Source organism: Podarcis cretensis, assembly GCF_951804945.1.
Source record: "Podarcis cretensis genome assembly, chromosome: 3".
In the NCBI taxonomy this organism is placed as follows: Eukaryota; Metazoa; Chordata; class Lepidosauria; order Squamata; family Lacertidae; genus Podarcis; species Podarcis cretensis.
The window spans coordinates 35,760,460-35,780,879 of record NC_137172.1 but is presented as its reverse complement, the minus strand read 5'-3'; the positions used below and the strand labels follow the sequence as shown (position 1 = coordinate 35,780,879).

At 44.3% G+C, this 20,420-nt stretch overlaps 1 protein-coding gene across 1 annotated transcript in view; it reads left to right on the top strand.

The window, feature by feature from the left end:
• The window catches only part of BABAM2 (BRISC and BRCA1 A complex member 2), a 153,084-nt gene that overhangs the window by 110,183 nt on the left and 22,481 nt on the right, over positions 1-20,420 (top strand). The window contains exon 11 of the mRNA XM_079969318.1: positions 18,463-18,616. Within this exon, the coding sequence (XP_079825444.1) occupies positions 18,463-18,616 (154 nt within the window). The remainder of the gene's footprint in view (positions 1-18,462; positions 18,617-20,420) is intronic.

The following is a 20,420-nucleotide window of genomic DNA, read 5'->3' as shown; positions in this document are numbered from 1 at the left end:
TTGGGCTTCAATATGGGTTTCTAAATGGCTCCTGTTGGCATAATTAATACTCTGTAGTGAAATACGAATTTGTGCCAGTGTAATCACTGTTAGGAGGGGTTGCTATAGCAACTCATGCAGCAGAAACAAAGCTAAGAACTGGGAACTAGGAGAAAGGCCTTGAGAACTAAAGGAAGATAAAGTAGAAGCCATTAAGACTAGGCCTGTATCTCATACTCAGTAAACTTCCAAGGTCCTTATTAGAGGATAAAGTGGATTGTTCCTTTTAGTGCACTCTCGGGTGTCTTGTTCAGGCTAGTTACTGAGACTGTTGTGTAGTAGTAAAGAATTTTCTACTGTGGCTACATTTCAGAGTAAGTTTTTTCTTGCTTGCTTGCTGATAGTCCTGTGCCATATTTACTCAGAAGTAAGTTCCGCGATATTCGGTGGGGTTTGAATATTCAGATCACCACAGGGTTTAGCCAACCCTGCATTAGACATCTCAAAATAAGTGAAGAAATACTTTAAATTTATTCAAATACTACTTAAATCAGCTTGGCTGTCAGTCCTGGAAGACCTGCTCCCTGCCTTGCAGGCCCTTTTCCACCTGGCCTGCGAGGGAGGGGCCCTGACTAACTCCAGCTACAAAAGCTGAGGTGGCTGAACAGGCTCTTGGGCTTGGAGTATTGTTTAGGGATTTTTGTTGCTGTTGTTGATATTAGCTTTCTGCATCTTTATTTTTAGATTTTATAATATATGTGGAAGTTATTCATTTGGTTGTGTACTTTTTATGTGTTTAATTGTGGTTTATGGCTGCTTTTGTGATGTCTGTAATGTCATTTTTTCTTGTTGTAAGTCGCCTTGAGGGACGCAGGTGGCGCTGTGGGTTAAAGCCTCAGCGCCTAGGACTTGCCGATCGAAAGGTCGGCGGTTCGAATCCCTGCGGCGGGGTGTGCTCCCGCTGCTCGGTGCCAGCGCCTGCCAACCTAGCAGTTCGAAAGCACCTCCGGGTGCAAGTAGATAAATAGGGACCGCTTACCAGCGGGAAGGTAAACGGCGTTTCCGTGTGCCAGAGCAGCGATGTCACGCTGGCCACGTGACCCGGAAGTGTCTCCGGACAGCGCTGGCCCCTGGCCTCTTAAGTGAGATGGGCGCACAACCCCAGAGTCTGTCAAGACTGGCCCGTACGGGCAGGGGTACCTTTACCTTTACCTTTAAGTCGCCTTGAGCATGGTTTTAACTGTGGAAAGGCAACATACAAATAAAATGACGAACAGTCATACCTTGGGTTGCGAACGCTGCGGGTTGCGCATTTTCAGGTTACAGACTGCGCCGAACCCAGAAGTACCAGAATGGGTTACTTCTGGGTTTCGGTGCTCGCACATGCGCAGAAGCACTGAATCGTGTCACGTGCGTGCACAGATGCAGCACTGTGGGTTGCGGATGTGCCTCTCACATGGATCACGTTCGCAACCCGAGGTTCCACTATATGTATGTAAGACATATATAAAATATGGGAAGCAAGCTTTTGAGTCACACTGAAAGCTGCTTCCAGAAACATCTCTGAAGCAGTATTAAATTTAATACTGTTAAGGTTATGGTGTTAAAGCTATGGTTTTCCCAGTAGTGATGTATGGAAGTGAGAGCTGGACCATAAAGAAGCCTGATCGCCAAAGAATTGATGCTTTTGAATTATGGTGCTGAAGGAGACTCTTGAGAGTCCCATGGACTGCAAGAAGATCAAACCTATCTATTCTTAAGGAAATCAGCCCTGAGTGCTCACTGGAAAGACAGATCCTGAAGCTGGGACTCCAATACTTTGGACACCTCATGAGAAGAGAAGACTCCCTGGAAAAGACCCTGATGTTGGGAAAGATGGAGGGCACAAGGAGAAGGGGACGACAGAGGATGAGATGGTTGGACAGTGTTCTTGAAGCTACCAGTATGAGTCTGACCAAACTGCGGGAGGCAGTGGAAGACAGGAGTGCCTGGCGTGCTCTGGTCCATGGGCTCACGAAGAGTCGGACACTGTTATTCTAAAGCAGCAATGCTGCAGCAAGCAAAGGCACCAGCTGCCAAGACAGCTGCTTGTGGCTGGAAAGCCAAACAGGATGTATGTGACTGTTGCCATGGAAACAAAGGGGCAGTCCATTCTCCTTATTGAGCACAGGATGTTAGCTCAGTGTGTGTGTCATATGACCTGTACAGGATGTACATGGGTGGAGTTTGGAGTTTCTCTCTGTTTGTTGGTGAGAGCAGACATGTTTTCTCTGTACTGAAGTGAAAGACAGGAATAAAGACAATGTAGATACATTTCTGTCTGAGTCTGATTCCCCTCCCTGGGGATATGCTGGAGAGCAGGGAGGAGGAGAGCAATTGGTGTGTTTTCCTCACAGCCTGAGGAAAATCGCCGGAATGGACCTCGTGTGTTTTTCCTACCGGGAGTCGCCGGAGGGAGGTCGAAAGAATTCAGCCGGTGCCTCGAGAGATAGGCACATACCTCTGACCGGCCCTGAATTCTGACATTGGTAGCAGAGGATGGTTGCTACGATCCATGGGAGTCTGCATCAAGGAGACTGTATTCATCCCTCTCCATGGAAGCCTGAGATGGATGCTGATTCTCTGCAGCCAGAAGCTGACCAGAAGAAGCTGAAAGCCAAGCTACGGAGCCCAGGTATGAGATTTTCGGGCTTAAGAGTGTGAATGCAGATGGATTAATTCTCTGCTTCACGGGAGCAACGTTTGGGAAAAACAGCTCCGAGAGAGAAGAGTCTGCATTCCAACATTCCTGTGGTTTTTCCTGTCCAAGGAAAGGAATGTGGTTGCTTAGCAACGCAGGCCAGTTTCAAGATAAGAGCTGGAAGTCAGGCTATGCCCAAAGAGGCACAAACAGCTCGTGTTTTGACTAGGCCTTACAAAGGAACTGTTGGAAAGGGACTTTCCAAGCGGCCAGTGTTATTGCTGCCAGGTGCACAGAGTGTAAACAAGCCAGCTATTGGATTTTAGAGGCTTGTGTTTGAGAGTCAATGCAAGGACTCAAAATGGATGCCAAGAAGGGAAGCCTGCCTTCTCCATCCCTCTTGACCAGTGACAATTATGCATCTTGGTCTATTAAGATGAAGGCTTTGCTGCAGAATCAGAGACTGTTTAGGGTGATTGAGAACCCCATCCCTGCAGCACCAACGCGTGCTTGGGAGTCACAGGATATGAAGGCCAGAACTGCTATAATTCTGTGCGTGTCAGACTCTCAGCTTATTCATATACAAGATTTACCGCACGCGAAAGATGTTTGGGACACGCTGAGAAGGACACATCAGAGAGATGCAGGTTCTTCAGCGTTGCTGTATTTTGAAAAGCTGACTAACCTGAGGCTTGCGCCTGATGGAGATGTTCAAGCGCACCTGACGGAAATGAAATTTCTGCGTCAGCAGATGGTGGAACGCAATTTCCGTCTGGATGAGGAAGTGTTTTGCTTCATGGTGATCAACAGCCTGAATCGGACTTACAAAACGGTTGCCAGTCAGCTGGGGTCTCTCCCAGCGCAAGATCTAACGTCGGACAGGGTCTTTGCCGTGGTTCTGAACGAACATGACAGACTTGCCGCCCTGGAAGTCAAGGACAGGGGGAGTCAAGAACGGAGTTCTAACACCCCCACTGCTGTAGCTACTGGAGGAGACGCTGTAGCTTTGAACGTTGTCCAATGCCACAATTGTGGACAGACTGGGCATCTTCAGCGGTACTGCAGGAAGCCACGTCAGAACAAAGGAGCCAAGGGAAGCTCCACGAAGTCTGAGGCGTCAGGCAGAAGTCATGCCAAGTCACAGGCGAAGCCTGCAAAGGCTTTGATGTCCCTAAAAGCCACACCACAAGTGGGGAATTCCTTCGTTTTAGACACGGGAGCGACGGTTCACATGACCCATCGCAGGGATTTGTTTTCGTCGTTTAAGAAGCAAAGCTTCGTTGTACAACAAGCCAACGGTCAAGAGCTGGAAGCCACCGGAATTGGGACTGTGTATCTTAAAAGTCTGAACTTGACTATAAACAATGTTTATTTGGTTCCAGAGTTGAAGTACAATCTGCTCAGCGTTTCGCAGATTGCCAAGAAGGGACTAAAACTGTCCTATGATGATCAACACTGCGAGATCTACAAAGATGGAGAGTTGTATCTTTCTGCCAAAGAGAAAGATGGACTGTATTTGTTGACTTTTGATCAAAGTGATTACATGGAATGTAATTCTTGTGATTCTAACATGATTTCTTTTGCAGGTGTAGCCAAGAAGAACGCCAAGCAGGTCACCTCAAGGGTCGACAAGGCATTTCAGCGGGTGTATGCTGATGTGATTGGTCCTTTAGCACCATCTAGAGGCAATGCAAAGTATTACCTAATATGTGTTGATTCTTTTACAGGTTTTGTCTGGATTTATCTTTTGGAGAGACCAAAAGACGCCTTAGAAAGGTTTAAAGAGTTTTGTGACAAGGTTAAAAATATGCATGATGCTGACATAGATTGTCTTTGCACAGATGAGAAGCCAATTTTTCTCTTACAGGATTTCCAGAGGTTCCTGAAGAAGAAAGGGATAGGACACAAAATTGCAGCTTCCGAAGAAGCTTGGAACAGATGTGTCTGTGTTAGGGTGAACAAAGAATTGCAAAAGGGAATGCATGCGCAATTGCTTAGTTCACATCTGCCACATGAGTACTGGGCTGAGTCACTAATGTCTTTTTGTTACACGTGGTTGAGAAAGGTTTCAAAAGACTTGGGATGTTCTCCTTTTGAGAAACTGTTCCACAGAAAACCTTCTGTTGCCCATTTCAAGGTTTTTGGGTCTCATGTGAGAACAGAAGCTCCAGGTGGAGTAAAGAATACCAGAGGCATTTTTGTGGGTTATGAAAAGGGTCTCTACAGAGTAATTTTGTCTGAATCTGGTAAGGTGATTCTCACAAAATTTCTAGAGAGTGCTCCTGAACAGGAGAGAGTGATTGTTCACACATTTCCCACAGGAGATGATGATGATTCTGATGATGATGATGATGAGTTTGATCTTATTGAGTTCAGTAGTACTGATGATGACAGCGATAGCTCAGACAGCTCAGTTGTCACAGTCATTGAGAGGAAATCTCACACGATGACTAGACCCTCAGAAGAGGAGGATGAACCACTGATTAAGCTTAGTACTGGTTCTCCAGAGAGTTCAGAGGCTGAACCAGAAAGCAAGGGAGAGCAGCACCTCTTACGTAGGTCTGAGAGAGCAACGAAGGGTGTACCACCCAAAAGGTATTCAAAGGAGTTTGCAAACCTAGCTATTGCATGTGTTGCTGTTGTAAACGACCAAGGTCAAATTGAAGCTGTGTCTGAGTCAGAGACAAAGGCACAACAGAGAGTTGCTAACCAAGGTAATGCAGAAGCACTCATTCCTTGGAAGTCACACAACCAGAGAGGTACATTGGTAAAACCAGTGGCGGGTAGTTCCAAGGGTGGAACTGAAACAACAGGGGAGTGTTATAAGTATAACAACTGTTTGTTTTCTTCTCTGGATGACGCTTTGCTCGCAGCACGCATTGATACTTTAGGGGGAGTATGTTATTCTAAAGCAGCAATGCTGCAGCAAGCAAAGGCACCAGCTGCCAAGTCAGCTGCTTGTGGCTGGAAAGCCAAACAGGATGTATGTGACTGTTGCCATGGAAACAAAGGGGCAGTCCATTCTCCTTATTGAGCACAGGATGTTAGCTCAGTGTGTGTGTCATATGACCTGTACAGGATGTACATGGGTGGAGTTTGGAGTTTCTCTCTGTTTGTTGGTGAGAGCAGACATGTTTTCTCTGTACTGAAGTGAAAGACAGGAATAAAGACAATGTAGATACATTTCTGTCTGAGTCTGATTCCCCTCCCTGGGGATATGCTGGAGAGCAGGGAGGAGGAGAGCAATTGGTGTGTTTTCCTCACAGCCTGAGGAAAATCGCCGGAACGGACCTCGTGTGTTTTTCCTACCGGGAGTCGCCGGAGGGAGGTCGAAAGAATTCAGCCGGTGCCTCGAGAGATAGGCACATACCTCTGACCGGCCCTGAATTCTGACAGACACAACTAAACGACTAAACAACAACAAGGTTACGGTAAATGACTAAACAAAGGATGGAGAAGCTCTGCACTGACACATGCCGTATACTAGATCAGTACTTGATGAGGTGGGACCCACCTCAAACCCCAACCTACAACCTGGAACCTTTTCTGAGGATCCATGCAGTGGGGTAGAGTGGAGCTCAGCACTAAAGGGGTAGAGCTGATCTTCCCCACAAAGTACAAATGGCAGTGGCTGTATAACCTCTGATCCCTATCTTATCTGTTGGGGGGGGAGCCTCCTGACAATTTAATTTGCATTCTTCCCACCCCCCAAAAAACTGAGTTTGCGTTGCTGCTTATTTATCCTAATTCAGGGTCAGCTTGGGCAGAATGGGTTGCTTTTCCTCCCTCTCCCAGCAATCTGCAAAAATCACTTCTTATCTGTCCTCTGAGGAACAGCATATATCTAGGCAAGTATAGAACAAATAGTTCCTGGGGGTGGCTGCTGCTCATGGGAGGGGGGGAATTACTTTAGGCAGCGAGTGCTTAGAGTTTCTGCCAGCTGCCTGCAACTCTGATGTGTCCAAACTCTACAAAAACAAGAAAGTGAGCAGCAGCTTGGTCAGGCTTGGAGGGAACAGAATTATACTCCATGTTCCCTGCTTGGGCTGGTCTGTCTCCATGTGGAGAGGCAGGGCCCCTGCCCATCTGGAGCTCAAGCATGCCCATATCTCAATAGAGTGTATTCCTACCATTGTAGCTTCTTGCAAAGAAAGGTCAACCTGGGGGTCCATTTCAGTGCTATCAATTTGGAGTGAGGGTTTTGTCATGATGAATTTCCAGTGCTCATGTGCCCACTGGGTATGCATCAGCATTCACATGACCTAAAAGTCTAAATTGATCTTGATATTTAATACAAAAGTCCAAATTGATTGGCATATTTGGACTTTTGTATTTGATATTGCATGTGTCCAGTTCTGGGCGCCACAATTTAAAAAGGAGGCTGATCAGCTGGAACGTGTGCAGAGAAGGGCAACCAAGATCATCAAGGGTCTGGAAACCAAGCCTTATGAGGAATGGTTGAAGGAGCTGGATATGTTTTGTCTGGAAAAGAGGAAACTGAGAAGAGATATGATAGTCATGTTCAGATATCTTAAGGGATGTCACATGGAAGAGGGAGTATGCTTGTTTTCTCCTGTTCTGGAGGGTAGGACCTGAAAGAAAGAAGACTCCAACTTAACACCAGAAAGAACTCTCTGACTGTAAGACCTGTACAACACTGTCTCCCTCAGGAGAGTGTGGCCTCTCCTTTCTTGGAGGTTTTTAAGCAGAGGTTGGGTGACCATCTGTCATGGAAGCTTTAATTGAGATTCTTGCACCACAGGGGGTTGGACTAGATGGTCCTTGGGGTCCCTTCCAATTTTATGATTCTATGATTTTTGTGTGGTTTACCAAGCAATAGATCATCTTTCTTAACGTCAAGATGCATAATGAATGAGTTCCTTTGCTAGCTTTTTGTTCTGCATACAGAAAAATGAGGTACAGAAATTGTTGAAACCTTAATTAGAATAGGAAATACAGGAGCAGGTAAAGCACAACATACAGCTGTTAATTATATCTAAATACACTAGATTCAGCTTCATCTTGGTCAGTGTGCATTTAAAAATATTAGCATATTTCTTCTGTCAGTAACATGTGAACCCTAAAGTACTGGCCAAATTCCAATCCAGGTAATTACCGTATTTTTCGCTCTATAACACGCACCTGACCATAACACGCACATCGTTTTTAGAGGAGGAAAACAAAGGGAAAAACATTCTGAATGAAACAGTGGATGTATCATTTTTGGGCTTCATGCTGTGGCCACAGACATGTGATCTGATGGTGAATTTGGGGTGACCCAATGCAAAAAATCCTGAGAATTCCTGTGGATCCATGCTTTGTAACCACGTTTTTGCACCATTGCAGCCCCAGGCAACAGTGGGTGCGTGATTTTTTTGGTGCAGGCTGTAGCCATGGACATGCTATGTGATTTGATGGTGAATTTGGGGTGACCCAATGCAAAGGTCCTGAGAATTCCTGTGGATCCATGCTTTGTAACCACGTTTTTGCACCATTGCAGCCCCAAGCAACAGTGGGTGCGTGATTTGGGGGGGCAAGCTGTAGCCATGGACATGCTATGTGATCTGATGGTGAATTTGGGGTGACCCAATGCAAAGGTCCTGAGAATTCCTGTGGATCCATGCTTTGTAACCACGTTTTTGCACCATTGCAGCCCCAAGCAACAGTGGGTGCATGATTTGGGGGGGGAGGCTGTAGCCATGGACATGCTATGTGATCTGATGGTGAATTTGGGGTGACCCAATGCAAAGATCCTGAGGATCCATGTGGATCCATGCTTTTTAACCACGTTTTTGCACCATTGCAGCCCCAGGCAACAGTGGGTGCGTGATTTTTTTGGGGGGGCAGGCTGTAGCCATGGACATGCTATGTGATCTGATGGTGAATTTGGGGTGACCCAATGCAAAGATCCTGAGGATCCATGTGGATCCATGCTTTTTAACCACGTTTTTGCACCATTGCAGCCCCAGGCAACAGTGGGTGCGTGATTTGGGGGGGGCAGGCTGTAGCCATGGACATGCTATGTGATCTGATGGTGAATTTGGGGTGACCCAATGCAAAGATCCTGAGGATCCATGTGGATCTATGCTTTGTAACCACATTTTAAGTGGGGAGCGAAGGAAAAACAAAGAAGGGACATGAGAGGGGTGTGCAGAGAAGCAGCTGGCTAAGAATGCAGGAGAGGGATTTAACGGAGGGAGGAAAGAAAGGCAAAAGTTTCCCCCCACCCAAGCCAGCCATCTCTCTCTCTCTCTCTCCCTCTCTCCCTCTCTCTCTCCCTCCCTCCCCCCTCTCTCTCCCTCTCCCCCAGCAGTACCAGAGCACAGAGACGACACTTTCCCCTCTTCTTGCCTGGAGGGGAGGAATGCAGGAGAGGGATTTAACGGGAGGGAGGAAGGAAAGGCAAAAGTTTCCCCCCACCCAAGCCAGCTATCTCTCTCTCTCTCCCTCCCCCTCTCTCTCTCCCTCCCTCCCTCTCTCTCTCTCTCTCTCCCTCCCCCCCCCCCCTCTCTCCCTCTCCCCCAGCAGTACCGGAGCACAGAGACGACACTTTCCCCTCTGCTTGCCTGGAAGGGAGGGGCTTTCCCTGCTCTTTGTTCCGTTTGAGCAAACACAGCAACGAAACATAGGAGGGTGGGCAGTAAGACCCTGAGGCAGAATGGAGGAAAGCAGCCGCTTCCTCTTTTCAAGTTTCCCTTCTAGGAGACCCGTGATTTGATTTTTGCCTGCTTTTTCGGCTCCAGGGACCACACATTCGCTCTATAACACGCACAGACATTTCCCCTTCCTTTTTAGGAGAAAAAATCTGCGTGTTATAGAGGGAAAAATACGGTATATTTAGCTGACCTATATTCCCCAGTTAGCCTTAATTGAATGTTGTTCCTCATTCCCCTTTTTCCTTTAAATTTAAATATGAGTTTATAGTGCTGCAGGAGAAGGGGGCGACAGAGGACGAGATGGTTGGATAGTGTTTTCGAGGTTACCAGCATGAGTCTGACCAAGCTGCGGGGGGCAGTGGAGGACAGGAGTGCCTGGCGTTCTCTGGTCCATGGGGTCACGAAGAGTCGGACACGACTAAACGACTAAACAACAACAACAAAGTGCTGCAGACTCAAGAAGGCTACTATATATGGATGAAGAGAGGACAGTTTATTGAGAAATATTGATTGTTGCTCATCCTGTCCTTGATTCACATATACAAGTATATTAAATTGTACTAGTCCAATTTTTCTTATGGCTTTGCATGGAAAGTAAGTAACTAAGGGATACAGAAGGATTGTAGGAGCTTTGCCAACTATAAAACGCTGTTCCAGATGTTACTTGAGTCAGCTGAAGTTTTCAAAGTAAATAATACAAAGCCAAAAAAAATGGCACTTCAGATGCCATTATAAAATGTTAACTCCTTTTTTCAGGCAACTTCCCATGGCTTAGATCTGTGGTTCCCAGTGCAGGGTCAGAGGACCCCTGGAGGTCCACAGAACACACCTGGGGGTCCGTGGCAACATCTCCTGCCAGAGGCTCACTTACCTTGTTAATTGCACAGTGAAAGCCGCAATGATGATCCACAGATCACACAGCCTCTGCTCCCAACCAGGGCCTGCTGTTGTTTCAGACAGAACCAGGATCCAGCACTTGGCATTGGGCTATTCATTGCATACTGATTCTTGGGAAATGTTGACTTCTTTCCCAATTAAAGAGAGAGCTTTGATTTAAAAAAAATAATCTAGAGTGTTGTTAGTAGCGGCTGCTGAACAGGAGCTAATGGTACAGATGTAATTAATGAACACACTTAATTTTTTTGTAAGGGAATTCTTGACTATTATTCTTTCTTCTATTATTTAGCCCTATGGCATAGGGCAGAATGTACAGGCCATAGCTCAGTGGCAGAGCATCTGCTTTGTATGCAGAAGATCCCTGGTTTAGTTGCTGGCATTTCCAGGTGGGGCTGGGTATCTTTCTGAAACCTTGCCAGTTTCCCCTGCCAGTCACTGCAGACAGTATTGAGCCTTATGGACCAATGGTCCGACTTGCTGCAAGGCAACTTCCTGTGTTCCTTTGTAGGGCAGAGATTCTCAAGTGTCTTTTTGTGCGCCCCATCTTTCTGAAGTCATGTTCCATAGCATCTGGTGTCATAGTAATTAAATGTTTAAAAGTCAGAATTAAAAGTATGATATTTAAATATAAAAGCTTCTGTACATCAGAGGAAGTATAACAATACCAGGCCTTGTTGTGTTCTTCAAAACATATATAGGGATCGCTAGATAGTGATAATTAAGGTTCCAGGCATTTTAACTTCTGGACCCAGCACAGATTTAGCCAACAGTTTGTTTCTTCAAAACACGGGATAAATGTTATAATATACTTGAATGTACTCCATCAGGCATTCTTAAGGGTACCTTTCTAAGTACACTTTGTGATAAGCAAGTCCTACTGAACTCGGTAAAACTTCATTCCAAGTACAGTGGTGCCTCGCAAGACGAAAAGAATCCGTTCCGCGAGTCTCTTCATCTAGTGGTTTTTTCGTCTTGCAAAGCAAGCCCATTGGCGGCTTAGCGGATTAGCGCTATTAGCGGCTTTTAGCGGTTTATTGGCTTAGCGGATAAGCAGATAAGTGGCTTAGCGGCTTAGAAAAAGGGAGGGAAGGGGGGAAAAACCGCAGGAACTCGCAAGACATTTTCGTCTTGCGAAGCAAGCCCATAGGAAATTCGTTTTGCGAAGCACCTCCAAAACGGAAAACTCTTCCGTCTAGCGAGTTTTCCGTCTTGCGAGGCATTCGTCTTGCGCGGCACCACTGTAATCATTTGTAGAACTGAGCCATCAACCTCTTTCCATACCACAAAAGTGAATTGAACTCATTTGCTATGTGTTGAACTGTCAAGGGTGTTTGTTTGCCGTACAGCAATTTATTTATGAATTAATAGGTAACTAATCTACTGGGAGGGTCTTAGTCAAATATAGGTTTAGTAGAAAGATAAAGCCAAACTGTATTTTTTTATGTTCTTACTATATGTTTACCTTTAATGAAGTTACTTTATCTTTCGCTTAGGATTTATAAGCATGGGAGACAAGCCCAGTGTATAGAAGGAGGTTGAAAATATGAATAGAGCTATTGTAATAGAAAGCAATGCATTGCCGGGTCACCTACAGTTAGACAATTATTAACACACTGGACCCCTATATTTCTCTGCTTCCTTTCTTTTGGTTTTGTTTGCTTGGTTGCAACATACCACAGGGTTTCCAATGCAAACAGTTTTTGTTGTTTCTGTCTTCTTTGTAACATGCACACTGCTTCTGTCATGCAGTTCTAGGTTAGCTTAAAGCAAAGCAATGCCAATATGGAGCATTCCTTAGAGCCATCTGCATCAGTGTATGCCTCATTGACTGACATTCTTGGTGTCCCGCCTGATTCATAACGTACTAAGCAAGCTCCTAAAATTCTGAACCCTAAAGGAATAATTCAGAGTAGATCAATGAATAACTAGGAACAGATAACTAGATGAAGTGCCAGGAAGCTGTTGTTTTATCGGCAGAATATCGTGGGAAACCTAATAAGGTCTTGCGGGCTTCAAAATAGTCATTGTCTTAAATACATAGCTATGCTGCACATTTTTACCAATGTGATAAATTATAATGGAGTTAAAACCTGGGGTGGAGTCTTGCTTGCTGCCTACAGTCATTGAAACTCTTTAAAAGAGAGTTAAGTTGCTCCCACAGAAAGCAGTGATGGCCATCAACTTGGATGGCTTTAAAAGAGAATTAGACAAATTCATGGTTATCAGTGACTACTAGTAATGGTGGCTGTGTTCAGGGGCTTAGCATCTACGATTACCTCCAGAGGTGCATGCACACACTGGGGTGGGAGGCACCGCTGGGTGGATGAGTGCCACCAGAGCCCCCGGCTTCCGCTCCTGGGTCAGGCTTGATGGGGGGGGGGGTGGAGCTGCCAGACCAGCATCAGTGAGGGGTAACACCGCTTCTCCAAAGCTTTGCTAGGCCAGCATTAGAAATGGGCAATGCCTGGGTCAGCAATCTCTTGTCTCTCAATTAGTTATGGATCTTCCCCAGTAGTAGGAATCACAGCTACCTTGCATGGGTTTCACATGAGCTTTCTGGTCCATTTTCCTTTCATTTTCATTTGTGAACCACCTTGTGATCTTTGGGTGAAGGGTGGCGTGCAAATTTAATAAGTAGTAATAATTTTCATAATCCCGTTCTGCCCCATTTCCGCATGTACATTTTGATCCGCATATTAGTTGGCAGGATGAGGGTCAGCTCAGTTCATGTTGTGATTCATAAAGATCAAATTTCTCAAATATTGTTTATGTGCAGCAGAAGTTGTACGTGACCAAAGAATCGCAGCCTAACATCTTGGCAGCTTTTAAACATAACGGCTAAATGGAACTTGCATGTTCAAAAGTAGCATGCCCCCGAGTATCAGCTCTTTGGGTATGCAAACACAGAGCTCTATTTCTGTCATTCCCTTCTTGTGAGATTGCCATAGGAATCTTGCTGTTTGGTGTTGGAAATAGAATGAAGGGCGATGCTGGCTTTTGGCTTGAACCAAGAAGCCACTGCCTGTATTTGTAACACATAATTTTTTTGCCCCTGATCAGTCATTGTACTGTTTTATTTTTGTTAGCCACCCTGAGCCCGGCTTCAGCTGGGGAGGGCGGGATATAAATAAAATTTATTATTATTATTATTATTATTATTATTATTATTATTATTATTATTATTTATTATTATCATCCCTACTGGAGTAAGGTTTTCACAATACTTCTGTAGCAGGAGTGGGGAAACTCCAGCCTATGGGCCATTGTTGGCCAGCTAGGGTGTCCAATTTGGCATGCAAGACCGTTTTCTCCAACTCCTGCTCACATGTCAATCAGCTGGCATCACTTGTGACATCAGTTTATGGGGGAGGGGGGGTTTCCTTTGTGTGCTGGCTGCATGTGTACCAAGGATAAATCATGCTCAGTTGGCTATGCATACCTCTTCCATGCATAGCCAAACCAGTCCCACCCAGTCCAAGCAAGCAGTTTGCAGGTATTGGCTGAGAAGAGGGACTTTTTGGTCTTGCAGCAGATGCTTTCAAAATGCCAGCTTCTCTGCCACTCCATCAGCTGATGGAGATGGGAGCAAGAAGTGCTTTGCTAGCCTGGTACAGAGCATTGGGCCAGCAATGCCCCTTATGCTACAGTTCCCAAGCGCCAAACAGCTATTTGGGTGTCAGACACTTGGGAGCCCTGAATATAGGATTTTGACACATGCATGAGACAACCCACCTCTTAATCATGTGGTGTCAATAATGGCATCATTTGATTGACAGGTGGGTTGTTTCACCCATCTGTGAAAGTCCACCTGCAGGGTGGGCCAAAAAAATGTCCTCACCCTTATTCTATAGCTAATTAATTTAAGAAGCTGCAATATACCAAAGTGATAAATTTGAAATACTCATCTTTTGATCCTGTGGTCCCCTCTGTAAGGCAAAAAGTATTGGATTTGAGTCTAGCTGCTTTTGTTCAATACTGCTGGCAAGAATTTTAATTTTTGTACCACACTCTTATTAAAGAAACAAAAATTGCAGCAGCAAGAGTTGTTGCCATTTTGAACTGGTGGGCATGTCCCCCAACGCCAGTGGGCCACTTGTCAGTTGCCTGATTTCATCATAACATCAAATGAGCTGTTTTCCTTTGCCCCTGCAGTTTGACATCAAGCTGTGTGGACAAAGAATGTGTTTTTCTGCAGAGCCTGCCTTAGGCGCCAGTCAACTGATCAGCACTTCAGTTCTAGTAGTGCCAGTCAACAAAGCATTTGATGACACATGGGTCCCTCTGCACTTCATATTTGACATCAGAGAACACTGGAAGCTGTGCAAAGGGAACTGAATCTGACCAGCAGGTTGCTTCTTATCTCCCCTACACAGACACACACACATACACACCACCCATGGGCCAAATTTGAGAGATGGACAGCACTTTGCAGCACCAACAACCATCTCATCAGTGGAGCTTCAGTTCATTGCATTGTTATTTTCAGTCAGCTGATCTTCGGTACTTCAGAAGCCAAGTGTGAAGCACTTCTTTAGCTCTATAAATCAACTGATCATTAGGACTTCAGAAGAATTGCATACTGGCTTTAGAATCCATGATAATCTGCTGATTGGTACTTCAGAAGCCCCTTTTGGCCCAGCTAGCTTAAATGAAGAGGCCTGGCAGGCCTAATTAGATCCATGGGCTGGAGGTTCCTTAAAATTAATTATTGTGAAGCTTTGTGGCTTGTAATAGACTTCGTGGAAATATTCCTCGAAAAGCACTTATATTCTTGGGGTCAAATAAATCTCATGTCTTCCACTGACACATTTTTCCTTTTTATTTTTAGCATGGCGACAGAATTATACCTTCCTGACTAGATATCACTGTTTAACAACACAAGTTGTGCAAACGTGTTAGATGAAGTGACTCATATGTATGAAGTTATTTTTAGACTTTTAATTTGTGCTATACAGAATGTAACGGGGGGAGATGGTATACAGCTTAGAGCCCTTTATTATGGCTTACAGAGCTCGTGAACTCATCATGCCTTTAAAAGATGACTAAGCAAGGGGTCTGGTTAGCACTTCCAGGAATTTACAGACATGACTCACGCATCTATTGTCTACAGACATAGCACCAAGGTATCTGTGAGTCAACTTGTTTGGAAATAGTATTTGCAGCAATTGACATGAATGCTAACATACTTTTTATCTACAAAACATGGGGGGAAAAACTTAAGCATGGTTTTGCAAAGTTCAGATTCTCAAGCCAAATTCAGGCAGTCTTTGGGCATGTAGCAAGCTGTCTGAAATGTTTGCATATGCTGGTGTCAGCATTTTCTATCTTTATTAGAGCTGTTCCTTGATCTAATCTAGGATCGCCAGTAATTCTGCTAGAAGCCTTGGGTTTATCTTTGCTCCCCCTTTTCTGTTGCAAAGCCTTGTCATTTCTAATAGCAAAATCTCTCTTTCTCTTCTTGGTTGAAACTCAAGGTTTGTGCTCTAGTCATCTCCTGCCTTGTCTAATTCAACCTTATTTTGGAAGGAGGATTATGGCTAGAGGTGAGAGAACTGAGATGTGCCAAAGTCATTAGCCTCATTCAGTCCAAATGATACCTCTCCTCAGTTTTCTACACTGTGTTCCCAGCTCCTTCCCACCATCTGGTATAAAAACTCCTTGCTCTTACCGCTAAAGCCCCCCCACAGACTTGTTCCTGTCTCCTGTCCTCCACCCCATGACTTTCATTCCTCAGACTCATATTGCCTCTGCTGCTCAAGTGTCCTGCTTTTTAAAGTTTTTCTGCCCTTCCTTTCTTGCGCACTGAATCCCCTCCTAGGACTACATTGTTTTAACTCCCAATATTTGTTCAAAATCCCTCATCAGACTTCTCCTGTTAAGCCTTTTTTCTATAATTTTTATTAATTTTTCTGTTTTACGTTTTAGAACATTCATTTAAGCAACCTTGAAATATCAATGACTTCTCTTCTTCTCTTTCCATGGTTCATTTTGCATAACATAAATCCCTGCATATTTTACATAAACTGAACCATTCAGTATTCCATTATTACATCCATCAAAGCTTATTTACACTGTTGAATTTATCTTAACGCTGCCAACGTTTTCAAGTGTACACAATTTCAATAAACATTTTCCAGTCTTCTTTAAATGTATGTTCTTCTTGTTCTCTTATTCTATGTGATATGTCCGCAAGCTGCACATATTCCATCAGTTTAAGTTACCATTCTTCTTTAGTTGGGACCTCACTCGTTTTCCAACCTGTTAAGCCTTTGGCTGGTAACCTCATGTTATTCCAACTGCTGCTGTCAGCTTATCGGCCCAGGCTTCTGGGGATGAGAGAGGTGTATTGGCTACCTGAGTTCTTGTTCTTGCTGGTTTAATTTATAACTGGAAAGTTGTGTTTAGTTTCCTATTTTTGATTTTATTGCTATGTTTAGTTTTGAATTTATGTCTTTCTGCCCTAGGACTTTTGGGCAAAGGACCAAGGTTAATTTTTTTAAAGAAATAATGAAGAGTGTCTGTACATATCTTCCCCTGTCCCCCTTGCTTTGCTTTTCCCTCTCCTCCTCCTGTTGGACTTCCTATAGATGAAATGTAGGCTGTTTCAGATTTGGTGGTATGAGAGTCAGTGTGGAGTAGTAACTAGAATGTTGAATTAGAACTGGGACAGACATGGTTCAGATCCCTGCTCAGCCATGATTCTCACTGTGTTACTTTGGCCTGTGTCTACATCTTGGCCTATGGTTGCTTGTGAGGATACAGGTTGCGGGGACAAAACATCTATTCTACCTCAAACTCTTTGGAAGGAAGGCAGAATACAAATGTAATGAAATAAATACATACCTGTGTGTATAAATAAATACATTCCAAGGCCACTGCTTGTGTTAAATTTTTCAATTTTGTATCTAGTTACATTGATCTTTTATATTTCATGTGCGGCGAGTTCTCGTCTTCAGAGGGGGGTCATGAATACAGAGAACGAGGGGAAACTTCTGTAAGAAATTGGAAATCAACTGGGACTAAGAAGTGAAATTGTTCACAGGAGAGTTGGGGTCAGGAGAAATGGCACCTTAAGGAGGAATTATAGAAGTACAAATGTACTATGGGCAAGAAAGCTGAGAAGGCATGGGGGTCAACTTGATCATGCACATTGATTTAATAGCTGGACATAATAGAACCTTGGTGAGGGTTTTTTAGTTAACTGGAAGAAGCCTTTTCTTCCCTTTTCTTCTGAAACAGTCCTGTGGTTGGGGTGGGTGGGGGATTCAGCAATCACTGAAAGACTAATCACCGCAAATGAAAGCTTTTCTGAATTGACAGTCATGTCTCTATTATGCTTTTAAACATGACTTCAGTACTATATACTTTGCTCTTAAAACAAAGCTTTTGACTTACTTAATAAGAGGAAAACTGCTATTAGTGCCTTTCTCAGTAAGTCAGAGGTTTTAAAAATCTAGATAATGGGGAAACTTAGGATTCTTGAGTAAAAAGACAAATGAAACTAATACAACAGATACTGTTAACTTTCTTCACTGAAGTTTTATTATCCTCTCTCACTGCTTTATACCACTTGCACAAAGAAATTTTGCTTTTAAAAGAAACCTGATGCTTGAGGGAAAAGTAATTTAAAATAACAACCAAACACATAAAGGAAATGGAATTTAAATACAAAGCGCAAACAACAAAGAATAGAATCATAGAATTATAGAGTCGGAAGGGATCACAAGGGTTATCTAGTCCAACGCTATGCAATGCAGGAATCTCAACTAGATCATACAAAGCAGGTAGCCGTCCAGCTTCTGCTTAAAAGACTCCAGGGAAGGAGAGCATTATAGAGCTTATAAAACAATTTGAAACAAAATTTAAAAATTCCTTCCAGTAGCCCCTTAGAGACCAACTAAGTTTGTTATTGGTATGAGCTTTCGCGTACATGCACACTTCTTCAGAGACTTTCGTGCATGCACACGAAAGCTCATACCAATAACAAACTTAGTTGGTCTCTAAGGGGCTACTGGAAGGAATTTTTAAATTTTGTTTCAACTACGGCAGACCAACACGGTTACCTACCTGTGACTAAAACAATTTGAGTTTGTTGAGTGAAAGGAAGCTTTACGTTGTCATGATGTTAAAGTTTTGCTGTGGATGTTACACTGATAAGCTTAGAAGTTTCTTAATTTGTGTGTCAAATGAAGAAGATGAAAGCAAGAAAGAACAAAATCCCTTAACTCATCATCTTTTCTTTCTTTGCAGTTGACCTCCCACTCTATTTTCCTCGGGACCAGCCAACATTAACGTTTCAGTCTGTCTATCACTTCACTAACAGTGGGGAGCTCTATTCGCAAGCCCAGAAAAACTACCCCTACAGTCCACGTTGGGATGGCAATGAGATGGCCAAAAGAGCAAAGTAAGTCATCTCTCTTTCTGTGGGGTAATTCTGCCAGATACTATACATGTAGTTTGCTTTCTGTTTGAACTAGCTAACTGCCTCTGAAATGTGATTAGGGGAAAGTGAGGCGGATGAAGCCTAAGCTACTTTCTTACATGCAGATAAACACTGCTCCATTCACTTTCTTCCCTCCAGACCTTTTCCTTACCACCAGACTTTAGCTCCTTTTCCTTTTAGCTCCCCTCCCTATTACAAGACCTTCAAATTCTCAGGTGTCCTCCTTAAATGAAGTGCAAATTTGTCACAACTGGTCTTTGCAGACTCAATGGGCCCACCTCCTGGACCCAGGCCTCTTACCAATTTAAAAAGGTCTTTTGATTGGTATTGGGCAGACTGTCATCACCGCTGCAGAATTGTTGTTGTTGTTGTTATACCACCCTTTATTAAGTACATCCCAGGGCAGTTCCCAACATAAAAATGATAAACATAAAAATGGGTTTTTCATCTCTGTCCGGCCATGTTCTCCTCAAGTCCTCCAGTTGTTGACTCTGCCATTCATTGCCCTCAGCTCCTTGAAATACCAAGGAGCCAACATGACTCAGTGACTTGCTGACAGACATGTCAATGAGACCATATTGGTAGTATGAGTAATCTCCCAATTTCTGGCAGGGCCACTGGACAGATCTGTGGGAAATTCCCCCAGGGACATTAGGAAGCTATCTGGCTCCATACATCTCCAGTGGTAGATGTTTCCGTTGGCCCCATACCCTGCAGCATACAGCCCAAGTCTGATTAGAGGGTCATATATCCATGACAGCAGTCTTTGTCAGCTCCCCCACCAAACACTAGTACAGAAAAGCAGGTCTAAAGTGTGTCCTGCCACATGCATTTTGCCAGATATAATCTGAGACAGACCCATGGTTGTCATGGCAGCGATGAAATTTTGAGCTGCTCCAAATAAGATTGCCTCAGCATGTATGTTGAAATCCCCCAAAACTATAGCCTTGGGGTTCTCCACACCACCTCCATCAGCTCAAGCAGGCATGTAATTGTTACTTTCAGCAATTTTCTTATTCTGAAACCTGTAGTGGGATTATACAATTGTATTTATCCATTTTATTGTGGCAATATTGAGCAGATCTACATCGTTAAGCCACTCTTTGCTTTGTTTCACTTTACATTAAGGGCCAAAGTATTTGAAGTAAAATGAATGGAAGATTTGAGATTGGGAGATAGTTGGCCATTTTGGCCGCATCTAAAGATGGTTTTTTAAGAAGCGGTTTAATAACCACCTCTTTCAGCAGGTCTGGGAAGGCTCCCTCACAGAGGGAAGCATTCACCACCCTGCAGAGCCCATCGCCCAGCCCTTCCCGGCATGCTTTTATTAGCCAGGATGGGCAAGGATCAAGGAGACAGGTGATCGGTTTCACTCGTCCGAGCAGCCTGTCCGCATCCTCAGAGGTAATAGATTGGAATTGATTCCATGCAACTCGACTAGACAGGAGTCTAGCACTCTCCCGCCCCAGCCCTGCTCCCACTGTGGAGTCTACCTCTTTTCAAATCTGAGTGACTTTATCTGCAAAACTTTGCAAAATCATTGCAGGAGATCTTGGGGTCTTTACCAGGCCCCAATGGCAAAAGTGATTCTGTTAAATTGTGAACCACCTGAAAGAGTCTCCTAAGGATATGAAGAAAGTCCTCTTCATCATCGCTATCGCCACTTGGTAGGCTCGATATTGACCTCCAACCCGTGTCTGGTCCGATTCAGAATGAGTTTTCCGCCACCAGCGCTCTAGCCGTCTCAGCGACTGTTTCAGCGCCC